Here is a 26,162-nt window from a genome sequence, read left to right as displayed (position 1 = left end):
GCAATTCAGTCAGTTCTCATTCCCGTTGAAGCCCAGCAAGTTCATTTCCCTTGCACGCATCCTGGGTGCAATTCTCCCATCGGGAGACTAAGTCCCGACGCCGGAGTGAAAACCGGAGTGTTTCACTCCGGTGTCGGAGCCTGCTCCCAGCCCCCTATTCTCCCGCCCCCAGGGGCGAGGAGCGGCGTCGCGCCATTTACGCGCGCCAGGCCTTAGCGCCGCGTAAAAGCGGCGTCACGTAAATGACAGGGCCGGCGCCGCGTAAATGACATCACCCGCGCATGCACGGTTGCCGTCCTCCATGCGGCCGCCCCGCAAGAGGATGTCGGATGGATCATGCGGGGCGGCGGAGGAAAGGAGGTCCTCCTTCAGAGAGGCCGGCCCGCCGATCGGTGGGCACCAATCGCGGGCCAGATCCCTTTTGAGGCCCTCCCTGGTGCAGGAACCCCCCCCCCCCCAGCGTTTCCGCGCTGTTCCCGCCGGCAGCGCCCAGGTGTGGATGGCGCCGGCGGGATCCCGTCATGTTGGGCAGGTCGCTCGGCCCGTGTGGGCTTGAGAATCGCCGCTCGGCCGTTGCAAACGGCGAGCGGCGATTCTCCCAGCGGCCAGCCGTGATTCTCGCCGCGCCGGTTGGGGGGGAGGGGTGGAGGAATCGCGTGCGGGTGCCGGGGCGGCGTGGCGGGACTCACACGGCGCCCCGGCGATTCTCCCACCCGCCGTGGGGGGGGGGGGGGGGAGAATTCCACCCCCAGTTTCCATTTGAAATCGTTGGGCGGGGTGGGGGTGGGGCTGGTATTTTGCATCTGGGTTCACCCTGAGTGCAAATAACAATGCGAGCGCAAAATCCCACGAGGGCTGACGAGAATCTTGCCAGCAAGATCTAGTTTTAAAATTTTGCCCGCCCCTTACTCCCAGGAAGGGCCGAAATTTCATCGTATTAACATATCATTAGCCGACTTCCCCAATGTATCATTTCCCCCCCCCCCCCCCCCCCCCCCCCACATTAAGGATTCCTCCCTCGCTGCATGACGTGATGTCAGCAAGATTTACAACTGACTTTTTAAAAACAGGAACCAGGTGATGAGTGCACAGGTAGGTACAGCCCCTGTGGGGGGGAGTTAGATGTGCTGGGTGTAGTGGCAGGGTGCCAGGAGGCAGTGACAAGTTGCCAGGGGGCAATGATGGGCGAGAGGGGGGCTTCAGTTGGGGAGGTCCGTGGGGGAGGGAGAGGTCTCCCCCTTCCCATGTCTCAGTACCATGGAGGGAGGGGGGTTTCCCTGGTTTGGAGGGTGGGGTGCATGTGCATGGTGGGTGTCTATCTTCATGGGCAGGATCTTCCTATTTTTTCTTTAAGATCAGGACGCCTTTTTATAAAGGGATTGCTGAAGAGCCAACATTGCCCGACCAGCGTGAGATATGATTCCAGCATTTTCTTTTCACAAAGTGCTGCACAATAGAGAGAGAAAAGCCGACAGTGCAGCTGCCATCGATCTGATTTCTCGCCTGGTCCAGCACTCAGGAAAAAAAGGAAAATTCCGTCCATTGTCTCAGTTTCCACTATCCTCGTAGGCAAAGAGTTCCAGGTTATTCTCAGCCGCTGGTTTACAAAAAACAACCTTCCTCGCACCTCTTCTGCATCGTAAATCTGTGTGCTCTCGTCATTGTATCATCAGCTAATGGCAACAATTTTTCTTTGGCTACATTATCCAAATCTGCAGTAATCCTGCACACTGCTATCCGATCTCCTCTCAATTTCCTTGGCTCCAAGGTGAATAAACCCAGCTTCTCCAACATAACTTTGGAATTAAAATCCCCGACACCTGGAACCACTCTGGCAAATCTCCGCACCCTATGGAGGACCCCTCGACATCCTTCCCAAAGTGTGATGACCAGAACTGGACGCAATACTCCAGCTGTGGCCTAATCAGAGCTTCATCAAGGTTCTGCATTGCTTCCCTGCTTTTGTACTCCACACATCCTTTTATGAAGCTTAAAATCCCACATATGTTACTGCTTACTCTCTCAATATGTACCTTCAAAATCATTGTACATCACTCGCCAGGTCCTCTGTCCCTGCTCTCTCCTGGGGCCGAGTTTTCACTTTGAAGTGGGAAATGGTTGTCGAAACTGTTTTTGGGGTCCGAAAGCTGCCTCGGGTGGGAGCAATTACACATTCGGATTTTAACTGGAGCACCCTCTTGATTGGCATGGAGACCGGTTCTCTGTCTAAATTGAGAGTCATGATGTGGAGATGCCGGCGTTGGACAGTAAGAAGTCTTACAACACCAGGTTAAAGTCCAACAGGTTTGTTTCAAACACTAGCTTTCGGAGCACTGCTCCTTCCTCAGGCTATTACTGAAAAAAGATTCTTCAACTCTCTGCACAAAGCAAACTATACCTCAATCCTTTCATTGTTTTGTATCGGGAGAGACAGTAAGTACTTTGTGCTAAAACCTATCCTTCCAACCTTTGCTTGTCCATCAACTGATGTTATTTATTCGAAACAAACCTGTTGGACTTTAACCTGATGTTGTAAGACTTTTTACTGTGCTCGCCCCAGTCCAACACTGGCATCTCCACATCGATGTTTTTTACTTTCTTGGATAACGTTCTTTTATTAGTGCAATGAATCAATTCTATATGCATCATTACACTAGCCAGTATCCATGTACTGTTGAGAAGCTATAAGTGGCTGGATCTTGCTGGATCGAGGCATCTTGTGGCATAGGACGTTAGGTAGACATTGTTTTGCGCTATGATTTTCTGTAAGCGTGGGTTGATAACAGCATGGTGCTGGCAAGGGGTACACAGACTTTTCTGGTCCTTAGGGACGAACAACCTTTCTCCTCAATCAATGACAATTAACGATTGGGGAAAAAACGGAGGAACAACTAAGAAGTTTTCAAAAATTCATTTTACAGGATGTTGGCATCTCTGGCTAGGCCAGCAAATATTGCACATCCCTAGTTACCCTTGAGGTGGTGGTGGTGAGTTGCCTTCTTGGACCGCTGCGGTGCCTGAGGTGTAGGTACACCCACAGTGTGGTTAGGGAGGGCGTTCCAGCATTTTGACCCAGCGGCAGTGAAGGAACGGCCGATATATTTCCAAGTCGGGGTGGTGAGTGACTTGGAGGGGAACCTCCAGGCGGTGGTGTTCCCATGTGTCTGCTGCCCTTGTCCTTCTAGATCATAGTGGTCGCGGTTTTGGAAGGTGCTGTCTCAGGAACCTTGGTGAGTTCCTGCAGCGCCTCTTGTAGATAGTAACCTGAATTAGAATCAGGTAAAGAAAAAGAAAGTGGAAGTGAAATAAATAATGTATTAAACTGCAGTAAAGGGACAGGGTGGAAATGAAAATAATTAAATGTGTTAATTTTAAAATGCTCTAACAATTGACTACATGAAGTAACGAGATTGAATATGTTTTTTTTTTAATTTAGAGTACCCAATTCATTTATTCCAATTAAGGGGCAATTTAGTGTGGCCAATCCACCAAGCCTGCACATCTTTGGGTTGTGGGGGCAAAAGCCACGCAAACACGGGGAGAATGTGCAAACTCGACACGGACAGTGACCCAGAGCCAGGATCGAACCTGGGACCTCAGCGCCATGAGGCAGCAGGGCTAACCCACTGCCCCACCGTCCTGCCCAGGAGCAGAGAAGTTGATGTTAGCAATTGTGTTAGCAATTAAATTATTATTTCATGGGTTATCAGCATCGCTGGCAAAGCCAGCATTTGTTGCCCATCCCTAATTGCCCTTGAACTGAATAGCTTGCTAGACCATTTCAGTGGGCAGTTAAGAGTCAACCATATTGCTCTGGGTCTGGAACATGTAGGCCCAACAGGCTGAAGATAGCAGAGTTTCTTCCCTAAAGGGCAGGTGGGTTTCCAGTGACAATTGATGACAAATGTTCTTTCTTTTTTAAAATTAGTGTACCCAATTAATTTTTTTCAATTAAGGGACAATTTAGCGTGGCCAATCCACCTACCCTGCACATCTTTAGGTTGTGGAGGCGAAACCCACGTAAACACGGGCCGAATGTGCAAACTCCACACAGACACTGACCCAGAGCTGGGATCGAACCTGGGACCTCGGCGCTGTGAGACAGCAGTGCTAACCACACGAAGCAAAAGTCAAAGCAGAATATATCAACCCGCAAAATGCTGGAGCTTCCTAACTCACAGTGTATCCCTTAATCCCTTGAATTTGCCGGTTGATTGCGTTGTTGGTACACGATCATTTTTCCATCAAGATGCAGCCTTAAATCAGCAATGGCCACCCAGAGATAGATAGGTAAAGTGGAGGCAGACAGCCTGGAGACAGGCAGTCTCTTTGGACACAGATGATCTGTCGGGGCTGCTTTAGCACAGCAGGCTAAACAGCTGACTGGTAATGCAGTACAATGCCAGCAGCATGGGTTCAATTCCTGTACCGGCCTCCCCGAACAGGTGGTGGAATGTGGCGACTAGGGGCTTTCCACAGTAACTTCATTGAAGCCGACTTGTGACAATAAGTGATTATTATTATTATCTGGGAGGAATCTGTTAATGGAACCTGTTACAAACTGGAGATATACTGTTACCTCAGGTTAGTTACAACTCTGGAAACAGCCTTGAAAATTCTATGGACCATTTAAACAGATGTCAACGGTGATTTTTGAGGTAAAGTACTGAGGACAAAAGAGATAATCTCCCTTCTTTATGTGCAGCAAGCCCACACGCATGGGTTGCCTCCAATTGCCCAGATTTATGACTTAAGTGTTTACCACACCACAACTGGCTATTCTACCCACCTGATCTCTGGCAGCCCTGGGTCTCATACGAGCCTCCTCGCACTCCTCTTATCTATCCACATATCCATCTATTCTTTTCTCCCTCAACTGCATCTACCTAATATAATCACCTCAACCTTTCCTTGAGGTAGTGAGCTCCATGTAGCTACTATTCTTTGAATAAAAACATTTTTCACAAATTCACTGTTGGCTTTTTAGTGACTCTTTTGTATTTTGGTCTCTCCCATCGTTGGAAACATCTTCTCTGTGCCGACCCTATCAGGCACTTTAATAATTTCAAGGTGTAGCTTAACCAAGGTTCGCTGCATGTTTAACGTAACAGGCTCGATTCAACTAATTGGGAACAAAGTCCCATAGCGAGCGCATTTAGCCACGTTCTTCCCAGTGTTCAACGAGGCCGCACACAGCCTCGTTTTGTACACTGGGGAGCTCTGCTCGCCAGAACTCCCCAGTGTAGTGAGACAACGGGATCGCCGACCTCCCCTCAGTCAGAACGCACTATGGGAAGGTCCGCATTATGGGAGGGTCGTGGGCCGTGGGTCGAGGGTGTTTCCCCACCCCCCCTCCTCCCCCAAAAACACCCATGCCGGGCACCCGCCCCGATCGACAGGACACAGAAAAATGCCAGCTTGGCACCTTGATGGTGCCAACCTGGCAGTGCCACCTGGGCACCTAGGCAGTGCCAAGGCACCACCCTGCCCAAAGGGCATGCAGCTTGGGGCCTCAGAGCTCCCCCCCCCCCCCCCCAACGAGCGGCATTCCGTCTGGTCCCCGTCTGTGGGGGCCAGTGCTGAACTGCGCTGATCCGAATTCTCCGAGGCGAAGGGGGTGAATCCCAAAGTCTCAGGTACCTCGGGAATCTGCAAGAGTGAAACTAGCTGTCTCGCTCGAATATGCAGATTTGCCAAAAAGTGGTCCCACCCACAATGGGCGGGATTTACATCGCAACATCTCGCGAGATTGCATTGGGTCTCGTGAGGCGTTGCGAGCCAGGTAGATCCCGGGGGTGGTGGCTCCCAGCTTTTATCGGGCTCACTGTGACGTGGCGAGCTGCTTCTCAGGTGCAGCGTGGCTGTTGGATCACACCCCCAGTCTCAATTTTTACATTCTATCCCTCAAGATTAAACCTTATTAAGCTGTGTCACTACATTTAATGATTTACCTACCCTTACACATAGATCTCTTTGCTCCTCTAGACTCTTGTTTTTCAAGCAGTGTGTGACCTCCTTATTCTTCCTACCAAAATATAATACCTCACACTTATATGTACTGAAATTAATTTTCCAATTACTTGTACATTCTGCATCTGGTCGAAGTCTTCCACAGTCTTAGTTTTTCAATATAAATTTAGACTACCCAATTCATTTTTTTTTCAATTAAGGGGCAATTTAGCGTGGCCAATCTACTCATGCTGCACATCTTTGGGTTTGTGGGGGTGGGGCCCATGCAGACACGGGGAGGATGTGCAAACTCCACATGGACAGTGACCCAGGGCTGGGATCGAACCCGGGTCCTCAGCACCGTGAGGCAGCAGTGCTAATCACTGCATCACCGTGTCGCCCCCATCTTCCATAGCCTTAAACTATACTTTAAAACTTGCTTTCATCCACAAATTGTGAAATTGTACATCTGATTCCCAAGGATTTTTATTCTTTCATGGGTTGCAGGCATTATTTGCTAGGCCAACATTGCTTATCCCTAATTGCCCTGAAGATGGTGATGAGTCGCCTTCTTGAACTGCTTTGTGGGCAGCACGGTAGCACAAGCGGATAGCACTGTGGCTTCACAGGGTCCCAGGTTCGATTCCCCGCTGGGTCACTGTCTGTGTGGAGTCTGCACGTTCTCCTCGTGTCTGCGTGGGTTTCCTCCGGGTGCTCCGATTTCCTCCCACAGTCCAAAGACGTGCAGGTTAGGTGGATTGGCCATGATAAATTGCCCTTAGTGTCCAAAAAGGTTAGGAGGGGTTACTGGGTTACAGAGATAGGATGGAAGTGAGGGCTTAAGTGGGTCGTTGCAGACTCGATGGGCCAAATGGCCTCCTTCTGCACTGTATGTTCTATGCTGAAGGCCATTTGATGCAGGTACACTCAAAGTGCTGTTAGTGAGGGAATTCCTGGATTTTGACCCAACGGTAAAGGAACGGGTGATATATTTTCGTGTGAGGATGGTGTGTGGCTTGGACAGGAGCTTTCAGGTGGTGGTGTTCCCATGCATCTGCTGCCCTTGTCCTTCTAGATGGTAGAGGTTGTGGGTTTGGAGGGACCCTTGGTGAGTTATTGCAGTGCATATTGCAGCTGGTACACGTGGCTGCCACAGGCCGTCAATGGTGGAGGGAGTGAATGTTTAAAGGGGTGGATCGGGTGTCAATCAAGAGCCCATATCGTTTCTGTGAATTATGAACAATTGTGGTCCCAGCACCATTTCTTGCGGAGTACTATTTTCCACCTTTTGCCTGTCTAAATAACTATCCATAACCACTTAGTTTCATTTCCATTCTGTATCAGCCTGCTATCCATTTCTCCTTTTATTTGCTGAAAGTATTTTTACAAAAATTAATTATTTTAATCTTAAAAATAAAATATCTATCGCCAGCTCCGTCCTGTAACTTAGGCTTCTACACATCGTCTTCCTTTGCGTCCATGAAAAGGGAACTTATATTTCCATCCTTCCACTCGATCACAATTTCCCCAGGTCTGGGTGAGATTTTGGGGGATGACCTGTATGGCGCCTGGTCCATGGAAATGTAGGCTTGTTTGTTGGCCTGCAACATCTGGTCAGTCTCTGCAGAGCTGTCAATTTCATCGGCAGAGTTGCCAATTTTATCTGCAGGCTGTTCCACCTTCTTCTCCACTGGCTTGCTCGCTGTTGCATTCCTGTTCTCCAGTTCACTCAGCGCCTTAATCTTTTTCTTCCTGCAATATCATGGGGATAAGAAGGACTGGTGAATTTTGGCCAGGTACGGAGAAAAGGACTGAAGAAGATTATGTTCTTCAACAAGAACAATATAAATGAAACATCCCAAGGTTTGTCACAGGAGCATTAGAGCACAAAGTATGACACTGAGGCACAGGAGGAGAGATTAGATCAGATAACCAAAGACCTGGTCAGAGGTGGGTTTTAAGGAGAAACTTGAGGTAGCGAGATGGAGGTGTGGAGGGGGGGGGGGGGGGGGGGGGGGGGGGGGGGATGGGGGGGAGGGGGATGGGGGGGGGAATTCCAGAGCTTGGGGCCAAGGCAACTGAAGGTATGGCTACCAATGATAGGGAGGGGTGAGGGTATGGAGGGAGGGGTGAGGGCATGGAGAGATTTAAAAACATGGGAATTTTAAAATCAAGATGTTGCTTCACCAGATGCCAATAGGTCAGCGAACACGGGGGTGATAGGGGAGCGGTCTGCTGTGAGTTAACACATGGGCGACAAGAGTTTATGCAGCTGGAATGTGGGAGACCAACCAGAATTGCGTTGGAATAGTCAAGTCTAGAGGTGACAAAGACATGAATGAGGATTTCAGCAGCAGTTCAACTGAGACAGGGCTGAAGTTGGGAGATGTTAAGGACTTAGAAATAGGTGGTCATAGCACAACGACAAGGTCGCAAACACATCTCGTGAATTAAATCTGACACAAAGTTGTGAACAGACTGGCTTAACCTGAGACTGGGAGGGGGATGGAGTCGGTAGCTAGGCCTATTGTGAACAGTCTTCATGTCTCTATGTATTAGCAAGCGATTCAAACATCTCTACAGTATTCTGTTGCACAATGCTTATCCCTAACATGAAAGGGTTGGGGTACAAGAAGTTTCAAGATGTTGGGGTTCTTTACCCTCAATAAGAGGTGACTGTGCATGAATCGGAGAAAGATATACCAGATGGTTAATGATAAAGGTAAGGTTAATCTGGAGCACCATTATGTCAGAATATTCGATCAAATGGGTATAGATGAAACTGGTGAAAGGACCATTTTGGACAGATGTCAACAAGAAGCTCCTCACACAGAGTGAAGAGCACCTGAACAGCACCTGAACAGCTCTTCCATCCAAAGGTTCTTCACAGGCTATGAGGAGAAGGTGAAAGATTTTTACATTCTGACTAAAATAATCCAAATGCTCTCCCTCATTCATATCCATCTGCCACAATTGATTCTACATCCACTTTATTCGTTAATCATTCCTTTCATCCTCAATTCCTGTTAGGTTTTTAATTGTCATTTCCTGGTTCTCTTTTCCACATAAACTACTTATTTCCAATTAATTGAGCCCATTCAAACAGAGACTTTGTTCAATTAAAGATCAATTTAAAGCCTATTACTCATAGTTAAAAATTATAGCCACTTTTGTTCCAATTTTTAAATTAATTTTTTATACTGCGCTGCTCTAATTTTATCCTCTAGCTCATGGTTTTTCAAAGTGTGGGTCATGACCCGCGGGTGGGTCGTGGGCAGATGTCAGGAGGGTCGCGGAGCGATCGGTCGCTGCATTCCATTGGTGGTACCGATCACGGGAGAAGCATCCAACGGCTGCTACCAGCATTTAAATTGTGATAAATGAGAACGAAAAGAGACTGTTTGCAGTCTTCAAACCATAGGCAGCAGCAGTGAGCTGGTCACGCACCCTGCACATACACTTGACGTCAAGCGCCATGTTCGTACATGCGTTTGGCACAAAACCACGGAGGCAAGCTTATTCCATTTTCTAGCTGGTAGCGAGTAAGGCAAGAGGACTGTGAAGAAGGATCATTTTGTTACAAGAAACAAAGGGCCAGAGACACAAATCGGCAGTGTACCCACTGGCCAGGATCTCATATCTGAATCAGTTGGAGAGAGCTGCTCAGGAGAGTCCATGGCAGGACTTAATGCTTAATGCTAGTGTTAGCTCTCTAGGGCCGCTGAAGAAACTTAAAATCTGGAACAAAGCATGGTTTTGTTAATTGTGCCAATGCAAAGCCCATGTGTGTCATATGCAAGGAAGCACCAGCAAATGAGAGGAAAAGTTTCAGATTTTGAAAGAGAAGTAGTGGGTGGAAAATTCCCACTGCGGTTGTGACCCCAGAGCCAGTTATTAACTTACAGCCGACTCCGAATGAAAAGACTATGCTGCAGTACCTGACCTGCGACAGCACATTAAAAATACGCCAAAAGTCCATGAGACTGTCAGCATTCTGGAGTAGCATCTCCCAGGAGTACCCAGTGTTGAGTAAAACAAGTATTTTTTTGCTATTGCCCTTCACGATGACATACATGTGGAGGTTAGATATTCTATTCTCATAAAGGTGAAGACGGTACAAAGGTAATAAATGAATTTTGCACCTGATACGCGCATCGCCCTCTCCTCCTGTGAACCTGATTGGACTGAGATTGTGATGATCAAGCAGGCTCCCCTTTCGCATTAAAGGGAAGCGAACATGACATGGGTTGTGAAGGCCTGCCAGGGTCGGTCACGAAGGTCGGCCAGTTGGCAAAAGTGGGTGCCGGGAAAATTTGTTTGTCCACCATTGGCCTCTACACCTTCACTGCCTCGGTACCAAGCCCTGGAAGTCCCTCTCCAACGCTCTCCATTTCACTTTTCTTTTTTAATGGGCTCTTTAAAACCTAACGTTTTGACAAATCTTTTCGCCGTCTGCCCTAACGTCCCCTTGTGTTGTTTGGTGTCACATTTTGTTTTAAAATTCTCCTGCGAATTTTCTGGAGACTTTTTCTTTTAAAAAAAAAAAAATATTTATTAATGTTTTTTAACAACACAATTTTTTCCCCTTACAAACAATAATCCCCCCCCCCCCCCACCGGTAACAAAATAACAAGAAATCGCACTGAGCAAGATATATACATGGCAAAGTGGTATATTTACATAGCTTTATACACTGGCTCTCTCCCGCACGTGCCAGTTTCCCCCACCCTTCATGTTATCTCTTGCTCATCCATCCCCCCTAAGCAATCCCCCATTCCCCCCCCTCCCAAGACGTGTCCCCTCCCCCAGGGTTGCTGCTGCTGCTGACCGACCTTCCTCTAACGCTCTGCGAGATTGTCTATGAACGGTTGCCACCGCCTGTAAAACCCCTGCGCAGACCCTCTCAAGGCAAACTTAATCCTCTCCAGCTTTATGAACCCAGCCATGTCGTCTATCCAGGCCTCCACGCTAGGGGGCTTCGCCTCCTTCCACATTAGCAAGATCCTTCACCGGGCTACTAGGGACGCAAAGGCCAGAATTCCGGCCTCTTTCCCCTCCTGCATCCCGGTTCGTCCACTACTCCAAATATTGCTAGCCCCCAGCTTGGCTTGACCCGGACTTTCACCACCTGAGATATTGCTCCCACAACTCCTCTCCAGAACCCCTCCAGTGCCGGGCATGACCAAAACATATGGACATGGTTCGCCGGGCTCCCTGAGCACCTTCCACATCTGTCCTCTACCCCAAAGAACCTACTCAACCTCGCCCCCATCAAGTGCGCTCTGTGAACCACCTTAAATTGTATCAGGCTGAGCCTGGCACACGAGGAGGAGGAATTAACCCTACCTAGGGCGTCAGCCCACAGACCTTCCTCGATCTCCTCCTCCAGCTCCTCCTCCCATTTACCCTTCAACTCTTCTACTAGCGCTTCCCCCTCTTCTTTCATCTACTGGTGTATTGCCGACACCTTGCCCTCCCCGACCCATACACCCGAGATCACCCTGTCTTGAATTTCTTGTGCCGGGAGCAACGGGAATTCCCTCACCTGTCGCCTCACAAAAGCCCTCAACTGCATATATCTAAAAGCATTTCCCGGGGGTAACTCAAACTTCTCCTCCAGTGCCCGTAGGCTCGCAAATGTCCCGTCAATGAACAGGTCCGATTCTTCCAATCCCCGCCCGATGCCAGCTCTGGAAACCCCCGTCCATCTTCCCCGGGACAAACCGGTGGTTACCCCTGATCGGGGACCACACCGAGGCTCCCACTGCACCCCGGTGCCGTCTCCACTGGCCCCAGATCCTTAACGTTGCCGCCACCACCGGGCTCGTGGTATACTTTGTCGGCGAGAGCGGCAGCGGTGCCGCCACCAACGCCCCCAGGCTCGTTCCTTTACAGGACGCCAGCTCCATCCTCTTCCATACCGCCCCCTCTCCCTCCATAACCCACTTGCGGATCATCGCCACATTTGCTGCCCAATAGTAGCTCCCTAGGTTTGGCAGCGCCAACCCTCCTCGGTCCCTACTGCGTTCCAGGAACCCTCTCCTTACCCTCGGGGACTTATTCGCCCACACAAACCCCATAATACTCCTACCTACTCTCTTAAAAAAGCCTATGGTGATCACGATGGGAAGGCACTGAAACACAAACAGAAACCTCGGAAGGACCACCATTTTGACCGACTGCACTCTACCCACCAGCGAGAGCGGTAACATGTCCCATCTTTTGACGTCCTCCTCCATTTGGTCCACCAACCTCGTCAGATTCAGTTTATGTAGGGCCCCCCAACTCCTGGCTATCTGGATCCCCAGATACCGAAAACTCCCCGCCGCCCTCCTCAGCGGTAGGTCCCCTAACCCTCTTTCTTGGTCCCCTGCCTGTAATACAAAGAGCTCACTCTTCCCTACATTGAGCTTATAGCCCAAAAACTCCCCAAACTCCCTTAGAGTCTGCATGACCTCCACCATCCCCTCCATTGGATCCGCCACGTACAGCAACAGGTCATCCGCATATAGCGACACCTGACGCACTTCTCCCCCTCGGACCACCCCCCTCCATTTATTGGACCCCCTCAATGACATGGCCAAGGGTTCGATCGCCAATGCAAACAACAGGGGGGACGGGGGCACCCCTGCCTCGTTCCTCGGTACAGCCGAAAGTACTCCGACCTCCGCCGGTTCGTCACTACGCTCGCCACCGGGGCGCTGTAAAGGAGCTTAACCCAGCTGATAAACCCTCCCCCGAACCCAAACCTACGCAGCACCTCCCAGAGGTACTCCCACTCTACTCGGTCAAAGGCCTTCTCCGTGTCCATAGCTGCCACTATCTCCGCCTCTCCCTCCTCCGATGGCATCATTATCACGTTTAAGAGCCGCCGCACATTAGTGTTTAATTGCCTGCCCTTTACGAATCCCGTCTGGTCCTCATGGATCACCCCCGGGACACAGTCCTCGATCCTCGTGGCCAGCACTTCTGCCAACAACCCAGCGTCCACATTGAGGAGCGAGATCGGCCTGTACGATCCACATTGCAGTGGGTCCTTGTCCTGCCCCAGGATCAAAGAAATTGTCGCTTCCGACATTGTCGGAGGCAGGGTCCCCTCCTCTCTTGCCTCGTTAAAGGTCCTCACCAGTAGCGGGGCCAACAGGTCTACGTACTTTCTGTAGAACTCCACCGGGAACCCATCCGGCCCCGGGGCCTTCCCCGCCAGCATACCCCCCAAACCGCCGCTCAGCTCCTCCAACCCAACTGGTGCCCCCAAACCAGCCACCTCTTGCTCCTCCACCCTCGGGAATCCCAGCCGGTCCAGGAATCGTCTCATCCCCTCTTCCCCCGCTGGTGGCTGGGATCTGTACAGCTCTTCATAAAAGGCCTTGAATACCTCGTTTATTTTCGTCACACTCCGAACCGTGGCCCCCCTTCCATCTTTGATTCCCCCTATTTCCCTCGCTGCCGTCCTCTTACAGAGCTGGTGTGCCAGCATCCGACTAGCCCCTCCCCATACTCGTATGTCACCCCCTGCGCCCTCCTCCACCGTGCCTCCGCCTTCCCTGTGGTCAATAGGTCAAACTCCGTCCGGAGCCGTCGCCTTTCCCCAAGTAATCTTTCCTCCGGGCCTCTGCGTATCTCCTGCCCACTCTCAAAATCTCCCCCACTAACCTTTCCCTTTCCATGCCCTCTGTCTTCTCCCTATGAGCCCTGATGGAGATTAGCTCTCCCCTGATCACCGCCTCCCATACAACCCCCACTCGCACCTCCCCGTTGTCGTTGGCCTCCAAGTACCTTTCAATACACCCCCTCACCTTCCCACACACCCCCTCATCGGCCAGCAGTCCCACATCCAGCCGCCACAGCGGGCGTTGGTCCCTCTCCTCTCCCAGCCCCATTTCCACCCAGTGCGGGGCGTGGTCCGAAACGGCTATGGCCCAATACTCCGTCCCCTCCACCCTCGGGATGAGCGCCCTGCCCAGAACAAAAAAATCTATCCGGGAGTAGGCTTTATGCACATGGGAGAAGAAAGAAAATTCCCTGGCCTGCGGTCTTGCAAACCTCCATGGGTCCACTCTCCCCATGTGATCCATAAACCCCCTGAGCACCTTGGCCGCCGCCGGCCTCTTTCCAGTCCTTGATCTGGAGCGGTCCAGTGCTGGGTCCAGCACTGTATTGAAGTCCCCTCCCATTATCAGTCCTCCTACCTCCAGGTCCGGAATGCGCCCCAACATGCGCTTCATGAATCCAGCATCATCCCAGTTCGGGGCGTATACATTTACCAACACCACCCACATCTGCAGCCTACCGCTCACCATCATGTATCTACCTCCATTATCCACTACGATAGTCTTGGCCTCAAATGACACCCGCTTTCCCACCAAAATTGCAACCCCTCTATTCTTCGCGTCCAGTCCCGAGTGAAATACCTGTCCTACCCATCCCCTTCTTAACCTGACCTGGTCCGCCACCTTCAGGTGTGTCTCTTGGAGCATAGACACGTCTGCTTTCAGTCCCTTCAAGTGCGTGAACACCTGAGCCCTCTTCACCGGCCCATTCAGGCCTCTCACGTTCCATGTTATCAGCCGGATTGGAGGGCCGGATTGGAGGGGCTCTCACCCCCCCCCCCAACCCTAACCCCGGCTTCCCCCGCCGTCCCTTTGACCCCCCCGTGTGGGAGTCTCCCAATCAATATGCGTTCCTTCGTTCCCCTTCCCGCCTTTCTTCCCGCGCGCGGGAAAAACCCCGCGCTTTCCAAAGCCTGCCCCGCCCCCTCTGGCGCAGCTCCTGTCGCGGCCTTGTCTCTCTCCCCCAGCCCATATAACATTTCCTGCGCGTGATTGCCCCACTATATACAACAACCATTACACATCAACCCTCAAACATTCCCCCCACCCTCACAAACCCTCAGTTGGAGTCCAACTTTTCAGTTTGTATAAAGGTCCACGCCTCTTCAGGCGTTTCAAAGTAGTAGTGTTGGCCCTTGTATGTGACCCACAGTCGCGCTGGCTGCAGCATTCCAAATTTCACTCCTTTCTGGTGCAGCACCGCTTTGGCCCGGTTGAAACCCGCTCTCCGCTTTGCAACCTCCGTGCTCCAGTCCGGGCATATTCGGATCTCTGCATTGTCCCACTTGCTGCTCCGCTCCTTCTTGGCCCATTTCAGGACCCTCCCTCTGTCCGTGAACCGGTGAAATCTCACCACCATCGCCCTTGGCGGCTCATTTGCCTTGGGCTTCCTCGCCAGCACCCGGTGTGCCCCGTCCAGCTCCAGCGACCTCGAAGGGGCCTCCGTGCCCATCATCGCCCCGATCATCGTCCCCGCGTATGCCGCGGCATCGGCCCCCTCCACTCTTTCTTGGAGACCCAGGATCCGCAGATTCTTTCTCCTCGACCTGTTCTCCAGGTGTTCGAGTCTTCCCGCCCACTTCTTGTGTAGCGCCTCGTTCTGCTCCACTCTCACCGCCAGGCCCAAGAGCGCGTCCTCATTCTCACTAACTCTTTTCTGTACCTCCTGGATCTTCACCTCGTGGGCCTTCTGGTTTATCCCTCGTCCTTCAATTACCGCCAGCATAGGCGCCAGCATCTCCTTGCGCAGCTCCTCGAAGCAGCGCTTGATGAATTCCTGCAGCTCCGGCCCGCACTCCGCTTTGTCCCTGGCCGCCGCCATTTTGAGTTTTTTCCCTCGCTTCTCCCGCTGCTCCAATGCCGCTTTTTTGGCCGTTGCACTTCTGGTCCGGTCCATAAAAGTTGGAGGGGGACCTCTCTCTTCCCTTCCCCACGGGTTGTCGTCAGAAAAGATTCTGTTGGGGCTCCTCCAATGAGCCCGAAAGTCCGTAGTAGCGGGAGCTGCCGAATCGTGCAGCTTAGCTCCGCATAGCCACAGCCGGAAGTCTCCTGGAGACTTTTTCTTACACTTGATGCACTATATCAATACAACCACAGGTTGTAGCTGAGGTTGAGGCCAATTCTTGGAACCACCTCCATTATTCCCATTTGCCAGCAACGAAGACTTGCCTTTTATGTAATAGTTCAAACGTAGAAAAATGTCACTCAGCGCAACTCCAATCAAGAGTTGGGCAGAGCAGAATTTTCCAGGCTCCATCCTGCTACATGGCCCTGTAATACGAAGTTAAATGAAAATCGCTTAGTGTCACAAGTAGGCTTCAAATGAAGTTACTGTGAAAAGCCCCTAGTCGCCACATTCCGGCACCTGTTCGGGGAGGCTGGTACGGGAATTGAGCCTGCACTGCTGCCTTACTCTGCCTTACTCGGCAGCGATTTAGCCCAGTGTGCTAAACCAGCCCCTCTTACATATTAAAGAAATATTTTCATACTGTGAGCACGCCAACTAACAGCCCTCAATTAGACATTACTCTCAACAAATCTTTTCTTCCCAACTACAATTTTAGCATTCATTCTTTTGGTTTCGTGCATTTTCTATTCTCGCTAATTAAATAAACAGGACAATTCACTGGGGAACTGGTCTGATTGAACCTTGTAATATTTGATGGGATTTTCTAGTCTATCCCGCCAGTGGGATCTTCCGGTCAACCCCTGCCGTCGATTTCCCCGGCGGTGGGACGGGCGAGTGATGCAAATTGCCATTGAATCCGCCGGGACTGGACGATCCGACCAATGTCAAGCTGCCTCCACTGTGGGAAAACCCTCCATGGGGAGGGGGCTGGATAATTCTGGCCATTGAATAAAGTGTTCCACTTCCGGTTGCGGCTATGCTGAGCTAAGTCGTACGTTCGGCAGCTCCCGCCAGAAAAAGACTTTTGGGCTCTTTTGAGGGGCCCCAGCGGCATTTGTTCGACGGTTCCCAGTGTGGGAAGGTGACAGTATGATTTCCCCGGCACTGTAAGGATTGGACCAGGAGTGGAGCGGTGAAAAAAGTAATTCTGGTGCAGCGAAAAGTGCGAGGGAGGAAAGCCAAGATGGCGGCGGGTGGAGACCAGGCAGCGTGGGCGCAGTGGGCGCAAGAGCAGCAGGAGTTTCTCAAGCGCTGCTTCACGGAATTGAAAGCAGAGCTGCTGGAGCCGATGAAGACTTCAATCGATAAGCTGGTCGAGACCCAGAAGACCCAAGGGGCGGCGATCCGAGAGGTGCGGCAGAAGGCCTCGGAGAATGAGGACGAGATATTGGGCCTGGCGGTGAAGGTGGAGGCGCACGAGGCGCTGCATAAGAAATGGCAGGAGAAGTTCGAGGACATGGAGAATCGGTCGAGGAGGAAGAATCTGCGGATTCTGGGTCTCCCGGAGGGAGTGGAGGGGTCGGATGCTGGAGCATATGTGGTCACGATGCTGAACACGTTGATGGGCGCGGGTGCCTTCCCGATGCCCCTGGAGCTGGACGGGGCCCACCGAGTCCTGGCGAGGAGGCCCAAGTCTAACGAGCTGCCGCGGGCGGTATTGGTGCGGTTCCACCGCTTGGTGGACAGGGAGTGTGTCCTAAGATGGGCAAAAAAAGGAGCAGTGCAGCAGGTGGGAAAATGCAGAGGTCCGTATAAACCAGGACTGGAGCGCGGAGGTGGCCAAGAAGAGGGCCGGGTACAATCGGGCCAAGGCGGTTCTACATCAAAAGGAAATTCAGGATGCTGCAGCCGGCGCGACTGTGGGTCACATTTAAGGACCGGCACCATTACTTTGAGACGCCGGAGGAGGCGTGGACCTTTATTCAGGCCGAAAAGTTGGACACGGACTGAGGGTCGGTTGTGAGGGGAGGTCGCGGGGGGCTACTGTGTTTACTGTGCTTTGGGGGATGTTGGGGAATGTTCTGTCTGTATTGTTTCCTTGAGTGCTGGGTGGGGTCGGGTGAATTGGTTCGAGGGGGGGGTTTTGAGAGAGTGTGGGCGTCGGTGGTTGGAAGGACGGGGCCCTGTTGGGGGGAGGGGAGATGGGAGGCCCGAGGTGAGGGAGCTGGGATTAGGCCGCAAAAGGGAGATGCGCCAGAGAGGGCGGGGCTGGTCTGATGGAAAGCGCGGGCTTTTCCCAGCGCTAGGGAAGGAAGGGGGCAGGGCTGGGGGGGAAGGGCGGTGTTGGAGAGGAGCGCCCGCTGATGGACAGGAGGGTGGGGCGGGGGGGGGAGACTACCATACTGGGGGGGTTGATGGACTGGCAGGAGTGGCCGGGGTCAGCAGGAGTCAGCTGACTTACGGGAGTGCTATGGGGGGAGCAACGCAGCTCGGGGGGGGACTTAGCTGGGGCGGGGGTCTGCCGCTGGGGGGAATGGAGAGTGCGGGAGGCGCGAACATGTGGCTGGCCTAGAAATGGGGAAGCCCCCTGATCCGGCTGATAACTTGGAATATGAGAGGCCTGAACGGGCCGGTCAAGAGGGCCCGTGCGTTCGAGTACCTGAAGGGACTGAAGGCAGATGTGGTTATGCTCCAGGAGATGCATTTGAGGGTGGCAGATCAGGTTAGGCTGAGAAAGGGGTGGGTAGGGCAGGTTTTCCACTCGGAGTTGGACGCAACGGATCGAGGGGTGGCGATTTTGGTGGGGAAGCGGGTGTCGTTTGAGGCGCTGAACATCGTGGCAGACAATGGAGGTAGGTACATGATGGTGAGCGGTAATCTGCAGGGGGTGCGGGTGGTATTAGTGAATGTATATGCCCCGAATTGGGACAATGCCGGATTTATGCGGCGCATGTTGGACCAGATTCCGGACCTGGAGGCAGGGAGCTTGATAATGGGGGGGGAACTTCAACACTGTCGTGTTGGGTGTTCTGCTATACAGACGAACCAACACGGTGGCAGATGGTACAACTCTGTTTTATTACTATCAATAACAACATCTGTAAACATATGACTGCGGTTCGTTCTTTACCCTTTAACTTGTGGACCCAGCCCTAACACTATCTTAGCGAGGCACTCAGCACATGGTGTATGTCTGAGTGGCTTGCTGTGAGCTCTGTGTCCTGAGCTGTCTCCTGCTGGAATGAGCGGGAACTGTGGTGTTCCCCGTTTTATAGTGCGTGTGCTCTTGCTTGTGATTGGCTGTGATGTTGTGTGTGTGTTGATTGGTCCGTTGATCTGTCCATCAGTGTGTGTGTGTGTGTGTTTGCACCATGATGTTTATCTGATAATCATGACATCCCCCTTTTTTACAAGAATATGTGCCTATGTGGTAATAAATATAGATGTGTACTGAGTGCAGCTGAATGTGTGTGTGCAATATCTACAACATGTACATGAGGCTAAACTATATACATAGGAAGGTGTCAGGTTGTGGCGCACAAAGACTCCGTGAGACAAACAGAGTGAAGTCGATGAGGCTTTATTAAGCGTGTCTGTTCCCCAGCAGCCCGATAGTAAACTGGCATGCGGGGGAAGGCACCGGCTTCTTATACTTCGCCTTCAGGGCGGAGTATGAGGTCAACGGCCAACCAGGACCCGGGATCTGTCAGCCAATGACATTAGGGCTTCCAGTCCCACATGACCCCCAATACATACTACCACATTCACCCCTTGTCAAAAATGAACCCGGCGGGGTGATGCTTCGTATGGTGGTAAGGGTTTACAGTACTGGTCCTGGGAGGAGAGAACAGTTACATGGTAGGACCGTATTGGACGGGGTGGTATTAGTGAATGTATATGCCCCGAATTGGGACAATGCCGGATTTATGCGGCGCATGTTGGACCAGATTCCGGACCTGGAGGCAGGGAGCTTGATAATGGGGGGGGCAACAGAGCAACGAGCTTGTACCATAAACAAAACAAGTGTAATCATCAAACATCGAAAACAAACTCCTGTAACGCCAAAAAGAGAAACATATTAACATTGTGGCATAACACTTTAGTGAGTCCAATGTTCAAACATGCTCATAAGTCCAGCCTAGTAGGTGGGCGACGAATTTGGGTTGACCGCCTCAAGGGTGGGTCAGGATCCACCGGCTGAGGAATGGGCCTGGCCACAGGCGACAGAGGAATAGGCATGGTGGCAGGAAGCTCCACGAAGTCGACATCAGGAACAACAGGAGGGCGTGGCACCAGTGTATGATCACGTAGCGAGCGCAGAAGCAGCCGAAGAGCCCGGCGATTACGCCGGCGAATGGAGCCATCAGGCATGCGAACCAGGAACGAGCGGGGAGCCACATGTCGGAGAACTTCGGCAGTTGCCGACCAGCCACCCTCTGGTAGGTGGATGCGGACGTTTTCTCCAGGCGCCAAGGCAGGAAGATCAGTTGCCCGAGTGTCATGTGCCACCTTCTGCTGAGCACGCTGCTGTCGCATCCTTTGCAGTACTGGAGCATGGTCGGGTGCAGGAACAAGAATGGATGGCACAGTGGTCCTGAGGGCGCGACCCATCAACAGCTGGGCTGGTGAGAGGCCAGTGGATAGTGGGGCCGAGCGATAGGCCAGCAGGGCTAAGCAGAAATCCGATCTGGCATCAGCAGCCTTGCCGCTTGACGATATGGACGCCCTTTTCCGCCTTGCCATTTGACTGGGATGCAGAGGGCTGGACGTCACGTGTGTGAAGCCATATGAAGCGGCAACAGAAGACCATTCTTGGCTTGCAAAACAGGGCCCATTGTTCGACATGACGGTAAGCGGAATGCCATGGCGAGCGAAGGTTTCTTTGCATGCCCTGATGACAGCTGATGATGTCAAGTCGTGCAGGCGTATGACCTCTGGATAATTCAAAAAGTAATCTATAATGATGACGTAGTCCCTGCCGAGCGCATGAAAAAGGTCCACACCCACCTTCGCCCAGCGGGACGTTACCAAATCATGGGGCTGAAGCGTCTCAGGGGGTTGCGCCGACTGAAACCTTTGGCAGGTGGGGCAGTTGAGCACCATGTTGGCAATGTCGTCGCTGATGCCCAGCCAGTATACAGCTTCTCGGGCCCTCCGCCTGCACTTCTCAACCCCGAGATGGCCTTCGTGCAATTGTTCGAGGACCAGCCTGTGCATGCTGTGTGGAATCACAATCCGATGTAACTTTAGGAGGACACCGTCAATGACGGCCAAGTCGCCCCGGACATTGTAGAATTGTGGGCACTGTCCTTTGAGCCACCCTTCCATCATGTGGCGCATCACACGTTGTAGAAGGGGGTCAGCCGCAGTCTCCCGGCGAATATGGGCCAGACTTGCATCATTAGCTGGCAGATTGGCCGATGTGAAGGCCACCTGCGCTTCGACCTGACATACGAACCCCTCCGAATCGGGCGGTGTGTTCACTGCTCTGGACAGGGCATCCGCGATGATGAGATCCTTTCCCGGGGTGTAGACCAGTTTTAAAGTCGTACCTCCGGAGCTTGAGCAGAATGCGCTGGAGGCGAGGGGTCATCTCATTCAGGTCCTTTTGTATGATGCTGACCAGGGGGCGATGGTCGGTTTCCACGGTGAACTGAGGGAGACCATACACGTAGTCGTGGAACTTATCTATGCCGGTTAACAAACCCAGGCACTCCTTCTCGATCTGCGCATAGCGCTGTTCTGTGGGGGTCATGGCCCGCGAGGCATAGGCGACCGGGGCCCATGATGCAGTGTCGTCCCGTTGCAGGAGTACCGCCCCAATGCCGGACTGGCTGGCATCAGTTGAGATCTTCGTATCTCGAGAGGTGTCGAAGAACGCCAATACCGGGGCTGTGGTGAGCTTAATCTTGAGCTCCTCCCATTCCTTCTGGTGTGCGGGCAGCCACTGGAACTCCGTGGTCTTCTTCACTAGGTGGCGAAGAGCAGTTGTGTGGGAGGCAAGGTTGGGAATGAACTTCCCCAGGAAGTTGACCATCCCGAGAAAGCGTAGCACTGCCTTCTTGTCTGCCGGCTGCGGCATGGCTGTAATGGCGCTCACCTTGTCTGCATCCGGACGCACTCCTGACCGGGATATGTGGTCCCCCAGAAACTTTAGCTCAGTTTGGCCAAAAGAACACTTGGCTCAGTTGAGGCGCAGGCCGTGTTCTCGTATCCGAGCAAAGACACGCTGGAGACGACTGATGTGCTCCTGTGGTGTGGTGGACCAGATGATGACGTCGTTAACATAGACTCGTACCCCTTCGATGCCCTCCATCATCTGTTCCATGATTCTATGAAAGACCTCGGATGCCGAGATGATGCCAAATGGCATTCTGTTGTAGCAGTATCTGCCAAAGGGAGTGTTGAAGGTGCACAGCTTCCTGGTGGACTGATCCAGCTGAATCTGCCAAAAACCCTTTGAGGCATTAAGCTATGTAAAAATTTTAGCCCGGGCCATTTCGCTCGTGATCTCCTCCCGTTTGGGTATGGGGTAGTGTTCCCTCATGATGTTGTTGTTCAGGTCTTTCGGGTCGATGCAGATCCTGAGTTCGCCAGAGGGCCTTTTAAAGCACACCGTGGAGCTGACCCATGGCGTAGGCTCCGTGACCCGGGAAAGCACTCCTTGGTTCTGGTGATCCTGCAGCTGCTGCTTGAGGCGGTCTTTGAGTGGTGCTGGGACTCTACGCGGTGCGTGAATGACCGGGGTGGCGTCCGGTTTGAGCCGTATTCTGTAAGTGTAGGGCAGTGTGCCCATGCCCTCGAAGGCCTCCTGGTTGTGGGCGAGGAGCGAGTGGAGCTGTGCCCTAAATTCTGCATCCGGGAAGTCGGACGTGCATTCTGGAGACAGAGTGTGTACCCGCTGAATGAGGTGGAGAACCTTGCATGCCTGTGCGCCTAGCAGGGAGTCCTTCGATGATCCAACTATCTCAAAGGACAGTGTGGCTGTGTAAGCATTGTGTGTGACCTCGAGCTGGCAGGATCCCATGGCCGGGATAACATTTCCGCTGTAATCGACCATCTGACAGCGGTATGGCCGAATCGGTGGTCTGACCTTCAAGGCGTAGAAGGCTGACCATGCTATGAGGTTGGCGGAGGCACCAGTGTCTAAACGGAATGTGATTGGTGATCAGTTGACCGTTTGGGTGGCACACCATTCATCACCCGGATTAACGCTGTTCACTGGCATCGGCTGGTGGGTCCTGCTTGGGGACATCCGGTTCCTTTCAATGACCGCGACGCGGAAGGCTTCCCGGTCGTCGGTATCACCGGTCTGTACATCGTCAGGGTATGACTCGGTGTATGGAGGCTGAATGGCTCGCACGTCCCTGTGAGGCTGGCAGAATTGGGGCGCGTTGGCAGGCTGAGCTGCTTGACAGCAGGCAGCATAGTGGCCCATCTTGCCACAGCGGAGGTATTGTCGATTCTTTGCTGGGCATTGCCGCTTTAAATGTGCGGATCCGCAGTTGCCGCACGTCGCGGCGTCATGGCGTTTGTTGCACCATTCGGTCCTGCATAGAGCGCGCCTGCGCGCGCGTCTCTCTGCGTCGACGTCTCTTTTGGCGCGTACAAGCGCGGGAGGCCGCGGAAAGCACGGGAAATGGCCGCCCTCGTCCGGGCCGCAGGCCGGGAGGAACTCAATCGACTGGACCCTCTCGGCCTCGTAGGACCCCTGCCGTGCCGATTCGGCCGCCTGGAATTGGGAGTACCGGCTGGTCGCGTTTTCATGGAGGACGCAGGCTCTTAATCTTGAGCTGCTGGCGTAGGGTGCCCGAGGTGACCCCAAAAACTATCTGGTCCCGAATCATGGAATCGGAGGTGGCCTCATAACCGCAGGACTGCGCGAGGATACGGAGGTGTGTCAGGAAAGATTGAAAAGGCTCATCCTTACCCTGCAGGTGCTGCTGGAAGAGGTACCTCTCGAAGCTCTCGTTCACCTCAACGCTGAAGTGCTGCTTGAGTTTAAGAAGGACCGTCTTGTACTTCGTCTTGTCCTCACCGTCCGCGAACACCAGGGAGTTGTAGATGTGGATGGCGTGGTGCCCTGCCGTTGAGAGGAGGAGGGTGATTTTTCTGGTGTCCGAAGGATTCTCCCTTTCTGTGGCTTCTAGGAAGAACTGGAAGCTTCCAAGGTTTCCAGCGATTTGGAGCGGTTGCAGCGGGCTGATGGTGTCCATGGCACAGGATGGCGGATTCCTGAAGATGTGTAGGTAGGTCTCACAGTTGCTGGGTTCCAATCCTGGTACTATGTCGTGTTGGGTGTTCTGCTATACAGACGAACCAACACGGTGGCAGATGGTACAACTCTGTTTTATTACTATCAATAACAACATCTGTAAACATATGACTGCGGTTCGTTCTTTACCCTTTAACTTGTGGACCCAGCCCTAACACTATCTTGGAGAGGCACTCAGCACATGGTGTATGTCTGAGTGGCTTGCTGTGAGCTCTGTGCCCTGAGCTGTCTCCTGCTGGAATGAGCGGGAACTGTGGTGTTCCCCGTTTTATAGTGCGTGTGCTCTTGCTTGTGATTGGATGTGATGTTGCGTGTGTGTTGATTGGTCCGTTGATCTGTCCATCAGTGTGTATGTGTGTTTGCACCATGATGTTTATGTGAATATCATGACAAACACGGTACTGGATCCAGCATTGGACCGCTCCAGGTCCAGGACAGGTAAAGGCCGGCGGCGGCCAAAAGGTGCTGAGGGGGTTAATGGGCCAGATGGGAGGAGTGGTCCCATGGAGGTTTGTCAGGCCAGGGGCCAGGGAATTTTCTTTTTTTCCCCACGTCCATAAAGCCTACTCCCGGATAGACTTCTTCGTTATGAGCAGGGCACTAATTCCAAGGGTGGAGGGCACGGAGTATTCGGGCATAGCCATCTCAGACCATGCCCCACATTGGGTGGAGGTGGAGCTAGGGGAGGAGAGGGACCAGCGCCCGCTGTGGCGCCTGGATGTGGGCTTGCTGGCGGATGAGGAGGTGAGCGGGAGGATCCGGGGGTGTATTGAAAGCTATCTAGAGGCTAACGATAATGGGGAGATGCAGGTGGGGGTGGTCTGGGAGGCGCTGAAGGTGGTGATTAGGGGAGAGCTAATCTCCACAAGGAGGGGAGGAGAGAGAGGGAGAGATTGGTGGGGGAGATTTTAAGGGTGGATAGGAGGTATGTAGAGGTCCCCGAGGAGGGACTACTGAAGGAGCGACGAAGCCTCCAGGCCGAGTTCGACATGTTGACCACTAAGAAGGCAGAGGTGCAGTGGAGGAAAGTGCAAGGGTCAGTGTATGAGTACGGGGAGAAGGCTAGCCGGATGTTGGCACACCAGCTTCGGTAGCGGGAGGCAGTGAGGGAGATTGGGGGAGTTAGGGATAAAGGGGGGAACACGGTGCGGAGTGCGGTGGGAATAAATGGGGGTATTCAGAGACTTTTATGAGGGGCTGTATAGGTCTGAGCCCCCGACGGAGGAGGGGGGGGGGGAACGTCGAATTTTGGATCGACTGAGGTTCCCGAGGGTGGAGGAGGAGCAGGTGGCTGGGCTTGGGGCACCGGTAGGGCTGGAGGAGCTGACTAAGGGGCTGGGGAGTATGCAGGCGGGAAAGGCACCGGGGCCAGATGGGTTCGCGGTGGAATTTTACCGGAAGTACATGGACCTGCTGAGCCCTCTATCAGTGAGGACTTTCAATGAGGCGAGGGAAGGGGGGCCCTACCCCCGACGATGTCCAGGGCGCTGATCTCGCTGATCTTGAAGCGGGACAAGGACCCATTACAGTGTGGGTCGTATAGGCCAATCTCTCTCCTCAACGTGGACGCGAAGCTGTTAGCAAAGGTGTTGGCTACCAGAATTGAGGACTGTGTCCCGGGGCTGATTCACGAGGACCAGAGGGGTTTTGTCAAGGGAAGGCAGCTGAATACCAATGTGCGGAGGCTCCATAATGTAATCATGATGCCTACAGTGGAGTGGGAGGCGGAGATAGTGGCGGCGATGGACGCGGAGAAGGCCTTCAATAGGGTGGAGTGGGGGTACCTCTGGGAAGTGTTGAGGAGGTTTGGATTCGGGGAGGGGTTCATTAGTTGGGTTAGGCTACTTTACAAAGCCCCGGTGGCGAGTGTGGCCACGAATCGGAAGAGGTCGGAATACTTTTGGCTGTACCGGGGGACGAGGCAGGGGTGCCCCCTATCCCCCTTGCTATTTGCATTGGCAATTGAGCCTTTGGCTATGGCTCTAGCTCTAAGGGTGTCCAGGAACTGGAGGGGGCTGGTCCGGGTGGGGGGGGGGGGGGGGGGGAGGGGGGGGGGAGGGGGGGGGGGGGAGGAACACCGGGTTTTGTTGTATGCCGATGACCTGTTACTGTATGTGGCGGACCCAGTGGGGGGGGGATGCCGGAGGTGATGCGGATCCTCAGGGAGTCTGGGGACTTTTACGGGTATAAGCTCAACGTGGGAAGAGTGAGCTCTTCGTGGTACACCTAGGGGTCCAGGGAAGGAGGGATAGACGAG

At 53.0% G+C, this 26,162-nt stretch overlaps 1 protein-coding gene across 1 annotated transcript in view; it reads right to left on the bottom strand.

The window, feature by feature from the left end:
- Window positions 1-7,300: 7,300 nt before the first annotated feature.
- Window positions 7,301-26,162, bottom strand: part of LOC140387317 (uncharacterized) — a 36,148-nt gene continuing 17,286 nt past the window's right edge. The window contains exon 6 of the mRNA XM_072470245.1: window positions 7,301-7,701. Coding sequence (XP_072326346.1) covers window positions 7,404-7,701 — 298 coding nt within the window. The 3' untranslated portion in view covers window positions 7,301-7,403. The remainder of the gene's footprint in view (window positions 7,702-26,162) is intronic.

Source organism: Scyliorhinus torazame, chromosome 12, assembly GCF_047496885.1.
Source record: "Scyliorhinus torazame isolate Kashiwa2021f chromosome 12, sScyTor2.1, whole genome shotgun sequence".
NCBI lineage: Eukaryota > Metazoa > Chordata > Chondrichthyes > Carcharhiniformes > Scyliorhinidae > Scyliorhinus > Scyliorhinus torazame.
Note: the sequence above shows the minus strand (reverse complement) of the source record. Positions and strands in the feature narration are given on the sequence as shown.